General features: G+C 38.4%; 1 protein-coding gene across 1 annotated transcript; it reads right to left on the bottom strand.

The window, feature by feature from the left end:
* Positions 1 to 5,082: 5,082 nt before the first annotated feature.
* LOC121734497 lies at positions 5,083 to 9,752 on the bottom strand. The gene is made up of 4 exons (XM_042125118.1): positions 9,612 to 9,752; positions 7,010 to 7,170; positions 6,375 to 6,479; positions 5,083 to 5,197 (listed from the first exon to the last, which is right to left on the bottom strand). Exons 1-4 carry the CDS (start codon positions 9,750 to 9,752, stop codon positions 5,083 to 5,085), a joined length of 522 nt encoding a protein of 173 aa, XP_041981052.1.
* Positions 9,753 to 10,364: the final 612 nt, after the last annotated feature.

Raw genomic sequence — 10,364 nt, 5'->3', positions numbered from 1 at the left:
TATTCATAATAGAATAAATACCTTAAGGGCCTTATCACACTGGCGATTAGCGAGCGATTTGAAAGCGACGCGATTGCGCCGCCACGATGACGCCGCGATTGCGCGAAGAGGGGGGGAGGGGGTCACAGGGGACATGATCCCCCCCAAAATCTAAGGTAAAATTGAAAATCTCAAAATCTTGCTAAATAATAAAAGGAAATTTCTAGCTATCCCCTAACCACCACTTTGTCCGAATTTAGACAGCTGCTGTAAACCCAGAATCATCTGAGGGCGAAGATAAAAAAATAAATAGTGTAGTGACTACTGAGTGACCCCCCCCCCCCCCAAAATTTCAGGCTGCAACCGCGCCTGGCTTGCCTTCGGCGTTTTGGACACTCAGCAGCAAAATGCATTCTGACGTCACTCCCTAGACGAGTCTACTATATATAATAATAATCTGTGTAGACGAGTGTACAAAATGGCGTCGACTCCACGCCGCGACGACGCTGCGCTGTCGCGACGTGCACGCCGCGCAATCGCGGCGTGTGCGCTACGCAGTCACGCTTTCAAATCGCTCGCTAATCGCCAGTGTGATAAGGCACTAAGGACTAACATACATATTATTATTATATACTTAAAACTACACTTTGTTACGTGTTGACAGCTACGTGACGCGCTTCGTTCCGGAGTCTCCCCCGGAACCTCCGGTAGACCACATCCATCGACCAGAACTCCGGCGCCTCAAAGGTCGAAAGAAGCATAGTAACATAATCTAAATTGTCTAAGAGTAGTGTGGTGGTGGTATGTTTCAAAAAGTATTCAAAAAGTATCAGGAATCAGGATTCAAAATATCGATCTAATAAATAGAAGATGCTTACATGGAGTAGATTAGCCCAGATTTTCCAGCACTCAATGGGCTCTTGATAATGAAACACTAAGAATACTCTCGATCACATAAGCTTTAAAAAAAGCTGCCAAGTGTGAGTTGGACTCGCCCATGAAGGGTTCCGCAGCAGCAATAAGGTTTATTTTTATGAAATTAAGAGGTTTTTGATTTATGTTCATATTTCAGTTGATTTAATGAAAGTTAAATTAAGGTTTACCATTTAAGACGTATAAAAAAACTACTGGCTAGATCTCGTTCGAACCAATTTTCGTTGGTAGTTTTTGTAGTGAACATATCATATATTTTTTTTAGACTTATCATGCCCTATACTTTAGAAGTTAGAGGGGGGGGGGGGGGGGGGAGACACATTTTACCACTTTGGAAGAGTGTCTCTCGCAAACTATTCAGGTTGAAAAAAAATTATATTAAAAACCTCAATATGATTTTTGAAGACCTATCCATAGATACCCCACACGCATAGGTTAGATGAAAAAAAAATTTTTTTGTTTCAGTTGTGTCTATGGGGACCCCTAAAAATTTTCATTAATTTTTCCATTTTTGTATCAAAATCTTAAAGCGGTTCACAGACTACATCTACTTACCAAGTTTTAATAGTATAGCTCTTATAGTTTCGGAGAAAAGTGGCTGTGACATACGGACGGACAGAGAGACAGACAGACAGACAGACAGACATGACAAATCTATAAGGGTTCCGTTTTTTGCCATTTGGCTACGGAACTGTCTTTAGTTGCAGCTGTCAAATGCCTGTTGCGTTGCTGTCAAGATACATAACCACCCTCCGAGAAAATATTACGGACTCATGATTGATGTCAGTTCTTGATACTGTAGACAGCTGGCAATCTTCACAATGGACGTGAAGAAGGCTTGATGGACCACGCAGTAAAAGCAAAATGTTCACTTCATCAAAAGTAACTCGTAAATCAAACCATAAAACTAATTCTATTGGCAGATTTTTATTGCCGTGTATCGCTTGTACTTTAAGTTTTATCGACACTAATAAAATGCAGTGTCGGTCTGTCGGTCTGTCGGTCTGTCGATAAATAGTCGTGAAAGACATTGTTATATCACTCCAGTAAATTAGCTGCTGTCGTACTCGGAGCACGTTCCAACGATTTTTACTCGTATAGGATATTTTATGTTGCAAGTCAACTGCAGTTTTTAACCGACTACGAAGAAGCCAAAAGGAAGGGTAGTTAGACTATGTATGGATGTGTTCTCGTAAGTCTATGCTGCTGGTCCGATGCAAATGAGGTGTGAGAGATTAGCAATGCTACCGCGAGTGACAGGCTATTTTTTTCAATGTTGTATTTTTTAACGCAGTCGGATTAAAGGTTTTCAAACATATTATTCCCTTGAAAAACCAGACAAAATAGCTATTCTATTGTTATCGCGGCCGCATGTGGCCGCTTGGGAGTTCAAGTATATTATGACGTTACTGCAAGACTTTGTATGTAAATTTAAACCAGGTTTAAACAATGCATTATGCATTATGCAACCTTATTTTAGCTAATGGTAGCCAAACACATTACGAACTTGTAGAGGGGCATAGACATATTATTATCATCTTTAATCGCCCGTTGGCCATTATCGACCTCGAATTAGTGACAAACTACCTATAATTGTATGCACCATCGATGATGAGCAATTAAAGTGAAGAATGTTAAGGATTGCTACGATGATTGTGTAGAGGCTTGGTAGAGGCATATTCCACATTATTTGCGCATCATGGGCCAATGAATGAATGAATGAAAATTCTTCATTGCACCAAAACAACCATTGAATTTTTTTGCGATTTGTACGGGCAAGCCCCCAGCGTCATTAATTCCTATACCAAACTACAAAAAAGTTACTCTATCAGCGCTGCTACTTTCACAGTGAACTCTATATTATGTTTATAGAGTTCACTGTGAAATGAAAGTAAAAAGTGTAATATATGAAGAATAATCATTAATCACTTAGTTTTATTACACTCTCTATAAATGGTATGAATACTAGTTCCATATAAACCTATCAAAGCGACGTTCAAATGCAATAGGACTTTTATAGAGGAATATTTACAATTTGTTAGAAATATTGCGTTCAAGATGTGTCCATGTCGAGTGTAATTTAAAGTACATTAACGTTTGTGAAGCTTCGTCTGTGATAACATTTTCCATGTATTTGAAAACCGTTTGTATGACAAACGGAATACGTACGACCAATATTGTGATACTTTGTTGAATTGGAAACTTATGCTTTAGTTTGACGTACATAACTTGTAGTCTGTCTGTCTGTCTATCTGCCTGTTTGCCTGTTACCTCTTCACACCCAAACCCCTAAAACGATTTTGCTAAAACTTGGTATGGAGATACTCTGAGTCCCGGGAAAGGACATAGGATACTTTTTATCCCGGAAAAATGTACGGTTCCCGCACGATAACTAATTTTGGCGGAACGGAGTTGTAGGCGTCATCTAGGAAACTAATAAAATAGACTAATTTTTACTTTACAGCCCTTTGGAGCATACTTTGGGCAAAGTTTTTTTGCTCCACTGTGCACTGCGCATAAAAAGGGATAGAGTAGACGTGGAAGCATATAAGCCACTTTATAGAGCTGCAAAATGTACGGTTCATACCATTTGTGTGCACAAACACCTATCTAGTTTAGCGTTCAATAAATAATTTATACGTGGGAGAGCCATGCTTCGGCACGAATGGGCCGGCTCGACCGGAGAAATACCACGTTCTCACAGAAATCCGGCGTGAAACAGCGCTTACGAGTACACTGTGTTTCGCCGAGTGAGTGAGTTTACCGGAGGCCCAATCCCCTACCCTATTCCCTTCCCTACCCTCCCCTATTCCCTTCCCATCCCTACCCTCCTCTATTCCCTATTAAAAGGCCGGCAACGCACCTGCAGCTCTTCTGATGCTGCGAGTGTCCATGGGCGACGGAAGTTGCTTGCCATCAGGTGACCCGTTTGCTCGTTTGCCTCCTTATTTCATAAAAAAAATAAGCCTTTGATCGCACATTATTTACTTCACTAATAATATCCATAATGACAATATTAGCAATTATATAATTAACTTTTAATCGCTAAACCAAAAATCAGGCTGTCATTACAATATTCTCAGTGAACTTTGCGCATTATTACAGTTGCACCAACAAATCCATTAATTTACTAATTACTGGCTCAACTGAATATTGTTTCATGTAATTCGAAAATTAGATTAAGCATTATTTAGCTTTAATTTAGCGGCCGTTATAAAGCGGTGGACATTTTATTTGGTAATCAAATGGAAGCGAATTGAGAAGACGTTCTAACTATAGTTACAAGTACACGTTACTATGCAGCCTACAAGATCTAGAAACTTCAACAGTTTTATGGCGGTACCATAAAGTTAATATACCTAGGCATATTACTTTATGGGCGGTACCCATAGTTCGCCTTACATGGCGCTATCGAAGTTTTCTAAGTGCGTCGGTATATATACGACAGCTGAAATATATCACGTGGGCTTCGGCCTAACCGAGCATAATACCTCACTCGGTCGAAAGATCTTCCTTTGTGGTCACTACGCACTTTTTTTTTTTTTTTTTTTAATGAAATAAGGGGGCAAACGAGCAAACGGGTCACCTGATGGAAAGCAACTTCCGTCGCCCATGGACACTCGCAGCATCAGAAGAGCTGAGGGTGCGTTGCCGGCCTTTTAAGAGGGAATAGGGTAATAGGGGAGGGTAGGGATGGGAAGGGGAGGGAATAGGGGAGGGTAGGGAAGGAAATAGGGTAGGGGATTGGGCCTCCGGTTAACTCACTCACTCAGCGCAAGCGCTGTTTCACGCCGGTTTTCTGTGAGAACGTGGTATTTCTCCGGTCGAGCCGGCCCATTCGTGCCGAAGCATGGCTCTCCCACGTTAAACACTATTCCCACAGTTTCATAGCGTTGCAGTGTTTTCTTTTGCCAAACATGTATTTTTTATTTAGGTGGCAAACGCGCAAACGGGTCACCTGATGGAAAACAGCTGACGTTGTAATGGATAATTCCAACATCTTTGCAGGTGCGTTGCCTGCCTTTTAAGAGGAAATACGCTCTTTTCTTTGCAGGTCGATTTGGTCCGGAAATACTTCTGGCGACAGTCCGTTCCGTAGCTTTACTATTTGGCAGAAAGTTAAGATTCAACCTTTATAATTAAAACACATAGATATCATATAATCTATATTCAGAGATCAGTGTATGGCAGTACTTGTAGTAAGGAGAAAGGGCAAGTTCTTGTGGAGATTTCGCAGTCGTCCGTAGTGTGGTCGTGCCATTTGTCAGTGTCTGAAGATATTCGCCTGAAAAAAAAATGCACAGATGAAATTATAAAAAAAATGAATTTATTCCATTTCACACTCAGCCCTCAGGGCCCATTTTTATCCCAGTTCTACGCAATGGCTTTATAATAATGGAGGTTCAAAATATAGGGGTTCAACACTAATACACGGAATAAGCTGTTTTTTTTTACTTCCAAAATAAACTCAAACTCAAAAAAAATTATTCAGATTTGTTTTCTGAATGTCGGTACTACTGGTGCCTACCACCGGTTCGGAAACTAGCCCGGCGAGAGAAGTAACGGCGTAAGAACCATATTATATTAAATTGTTTTGCCATAAAATGATTTTCCCTGTTCCCTGCTTTTCTCTTGAAGTGTTTTCTAATATTTTTTTTCTATAGACCTCACGGAGCCCGAGACCTTACCAACGAATGCAAAACCGTGGAAATCGGTTCGTGCGTTCTGGAGTTATAGCGTCAGGAAGGAAAACCCGACTTACCTATTTTTATATATTAGATATTTGGCATAGTGCGGCTACCCGGCAAGTGCTCCTTTTAGCTTTTTATAGCTCTTTTTCATACTGCTGATTGGATATTTTCAATCACCAGTATGAAAAAATAGCTATATGGCACACTTGCTGGGTAAGCGCGCTTTGCCACACTCACTATATAATCGTGGTCTAGTGGTATTGAGCGTGGCTCTTGACTCGGAGGTCGTGGGTTCGATTCCCGCGTTGGAACCATGTTATTTCCAAGTTTGGTTAGGACAATGCAGGCTGATCACCTGATTGTCTGACAAGTAAGATGATCCATGCGTCGGATGGGCATGTAAAAGTCGGTCCTGCGCCTGAACTCTCGCCAGTCGTGTCGGTCTTCCGTCCCACTGGGTTATGAGAGTAAAGGAATAGAAAGTGCTCTTGTGTACTGCGCACACACTTGGGCACTATAGAATTACTCCTGCGTAGCTAGCCTGGTTTCAATGAAACCGACCACCGTCACCGAAACCGGTGTGGGAGCTATTATTATTATTATTATACTATATAATACTTAGTAGTCGGGACTAGCATAATATATATATATATATATATATATATATATATATATATATATATATATATATATATATATATATATATATATATATATCTTATCTTCTTAAAGACTATAAGTTTCTTCTAGTATTACTTTATTTACTCTCACCTGAATATTATTTTTAGTATTTTAAAATAAATCTCCTGTGGGTTCTCTATGTCCTGCACTTCACAGATCGCGCGCCGCACGCAGTGAAAACCGCTGAGGCCGTTCCTATAAATATTAAAGTATAATTAAGTATAGTTATTGCTCTATGGTATGGACCTATATTATAATATCATATAACATCTCAGGACCTTTAGTCAGGCTATTTAAAGTTAAATATATGGGTATTATTAAAGATATCGGTTAAAATAAGTAGTGTCGGTCACCCGACCAATTGAGGTAGGGTGACGGTTTTTTTATAGAGCCTAATTCTTCCTTTAAAAAAATACCACAGTCCGTGCCTATTTAAAATATCCACAGCCAAACATATATAACCTCCTCCTTTTTGGGAAAATAGCCCCATTAAACTGCTGCAGCTGGTTCTAACTACCTAGTGTAAGTAATTTTTTTATTGGCACATCAACAGTTTATAGGAACATTAATTTATACTTAAGCTAATTAAAATAAAATATCACATTTTTATTTTAATTAGTTTAAGTATAAATGAATGTGATGTCAAACACCGTTTTTGAACATTTTAAAAGTGACACAAGTTAAAAAATATGAAGTAACACAAGTTAAAAAGTAGTAGCTAATACCTGTCCAACAGAACCTCCATTCTCTCGTACAGGCTTCTTCTGTGCACGTGGTGGTGGGGATAGAAGGAGTCCGGGGGGTCGTCCCAGTTTACACGGAACCCTATCGCCTGGGCGAAGATCTGGTTCCATGGCACCATGTTCGCCTTGAAGTTAAGGCGGACCTGGAATCGTGGAATACAACTTGGAATTACTTATATATGTGACGCTCAAAGACCGAAATCGCTCAATGAGCGAAAAAAATGGCTCACAACGCGTTGTGGTCACAGTGAAACAGCCACGACGCGAAATTCTCGTCGTGGCTCTAATGAAAACGGCCACGACGCGTTCTGGCAATCACAAAAAGACCATAACGCGAAATTCGTGTCGTATCTGATATGCTATTCGTTTTTCTTGATTTGTTCTTTATTGATTAATCGTCCATAGGTATGGAAGATTATATTTGAATTACCACGCGTACTACAAAATATTTTTTCTTTTACTAAATCACTGCATAACGTGTTTATCATTATTATTTATAAAATATCCATAACGAGCGCCAGACAGATACACATATTAGCACGGATATTATGGAACTATGGATATTTTCATCCATGACCCAGGTACCTTTAAAAGTTTTTGTTCCCTCGGCGGGATTCGAACCCGTGACCCCGGCTTGAGGTTCTAACAGCCCACCAACTGAGCCACAGAGGCCGTCAGTTATAAAGTTCAGAAATGTTCTAAAGTAAATTAAGTTCAATTTTGAATGTTAAGTTCAATTACTTAAACATATATATTTCTTCAAGGTGTTCGCACGCGACTTTCTTAGCCTGCGAGTTTCTTATTTCTTCTCACCGGATCAGGTTCCCGAACCGGTGGTAGGCACCAATAGTAACAACGTTCAGAAAAAAAAATTTGAAAAAAAAATTTTGAATACACCTATTCATAAATATTTTGAAAAACATTATCCGTCGGTAATCGTTTTTGGACATACGACAATTTTTGTTGCTAAAAGAGTTTATTTTTTTGAAAAACATTATCCATCGGTAATCGTTTTTGGACATACGACAATTTTTGTTGCTAAAAGAGTTTATTTTTTAGCAACTAAAATTGTCGTATGTCCTTTGCCGTGGTCTTTTGTATCTATGCTGAATTTTATCAAAATCATCCCAGAGAATTTTGCTTGGGTTTAGCGTTTCGTAGGCAGTTATTATGCAGGTTATGTCCTCTGTAATGTGTCACATCACAGCACGTAGTACGATGCAGATGTCAGATGCTTGCAATTACTACTGGTTTCGATATAATCAAAGGTTAGAATGACGTTGGAACAGGGTATTTTAGTTATCTATAAAATATAGGTAAATCTATACTTAAAACTTTTATTAAAATGCGAAAGTGTATCTAGGTGAATCTTAATGTAGAGATATTTTTAGTCGGAAAAAGACATAAGTCAGGACGAAGTTTAATCTACAAAAAATGTATGAGTCCTGTGCGATTAATACATTTTGGAACTAACAATGAGCGGGTGACATCAGCCAGAAACGAATAAAAAAAAATCAAGAAACCTAACAACGAACTATATACAGTACTAGCTGTCCCGGTGAACTTCATGTCACTTTAAAACCTTCCTTGGACTTCTACGAACATTTTAAGACTAAATTTAGCCCAATCCGTTCAGCCGTTTTCGAGTTTTAGCGTTACTAACACAATTGAAAATCCATTTTTATATATATTAACACCATTAAAACGACAAGACGTAATAATTAATTATTACTAGATGACGTAGTGCAACTCCGTTGCGCCAAAATTCGTTAATCGCGCGGCAACCGTACATTGTTCCGGGGTAGAAAGTATCCTATGTCCTTCCTCGGGACTCTAAGTATCTCCATACCGAATTTCAGCAAAATCGGTTCAGCGGTTTGGGCGTGAAGAGGTAACAGACAGACAAACAGACAGATAGACAGACGCACAGACACCGAAGTCTTAGTAATAGGGTCCCGTACCTTGGGTACGGAACCCTAAAAATGAATTATTCCAAAGAATCCATACAAAGAAATCTCAAAATGCATTTACCACTAAAGTGAATAACGTACAATATAAAATATCAACGAGTTCTACGTTAGCTGCATTTCTTGGGTCGGGTTTCATCTAGTAATTGAACTGACCAAACGTCTAATGGATTGGCAATTGTACAATGTACAGCTAACTGAATCACAAATTCATTCGTTTCATTTATATTTCGCGATTGGATACTATCGGTAGTTAAAAATTTGTATCTATTTCTAAGTGTAAAATCATTTATTATTGTTTATCAAGAGTAAACTTTATTATTTCTGCGAATTTATTTCAATATTTATTATCTGATAAGTGGTTGAAAAACATATGAAAGAAATATTAGAACCCCCTTCAGCAATAAAAAAGAAACCAATTAAACGATTAAATTTATTGAGGAGATTTTGTACCCTCTTAAGGGTTTTACTTAAAGTTTATTTCCTGGTCTATCGAGCCAGCCAAGATAAGAGAGAGAAAATAATATTATTATCATGAGCGATATTTCAAATTTCTAGCTCTAAAACCCTGATCTCTCAGTCCGCTTTGCCATTTATCGTATAAGAAAAACACTCACGAAAAAATGTGAAATATTCCTAAATCCCAAATATCTTCTTTGTCTCGACACAATTTTGTCACTGGCGTCTCCAAAATCCACAACAACAAACATTATAAAACACAAATAACAAATAACTAACACTTGACAAGTTCTGTCCATGATTTGACTTTTTCGTCCACTATTTTTGGCGTCTCAACATTTTGTTCGCCGAATGTTGCTCGAAGTGACCAACTATGTCAGGGTGTCAAATAGAGGTGTACTGTTTATTTTAGGAATATTCATGTAACTGTGTAACTGTTACTTGATGTACAGCAAAATGGTGAAATGGTTGTAGAAGGTTCTGATTAAAATTGCTGAAAAACTGTACTCCAATTAAGCCACGTTTCTGCACTTTCATCGATCGTTTAATCCAACTTGAATTCTCATGAAATGTCAAATATACCACAAAGACTCTTTATTTGGTCCTATAAGCATTTGAGTCCTAACCGACAAAATTTTTCGTCGTTAAATGTTGAATGCAGTCTTGTCCTAAATATCTAAAGAACATAATATTATTAACTACATTCATAACTCAACACATTTTTTTACGCGTTCAATGTCTATTTATGGTAGTAAATACTAGACGTGAACTACAAAGGAAGGGCAGGATATGGGATATATTTCGGAGATTTACTGTAATGGTAAAAATATGGTAATTGACTATCTTCTGTCAGATTTCAGTGAGTAGCTAAATATAATAAAGTTACACTTTTATGACTGACTATTACTTAT

The sequence above is a fragment of the Aricia agestis genome, chromosome 15 (genome assembly GCF_905147365.1).
Source record: "Aricia agestis chromosome 15, ilAriAges1.1, whole genome shotgun sequence".
NCBI lineage: Eukaryota > Metazoa > Arthropoda > Insecta > Lepidoptera > Lycaenidae > Aricia > Aricia agestis.
The sequence above is the reverse complement of the archived record's forward strand: the minus strand, read 5'-3'. Positions and strand labels throughout refer to the sequence as shown.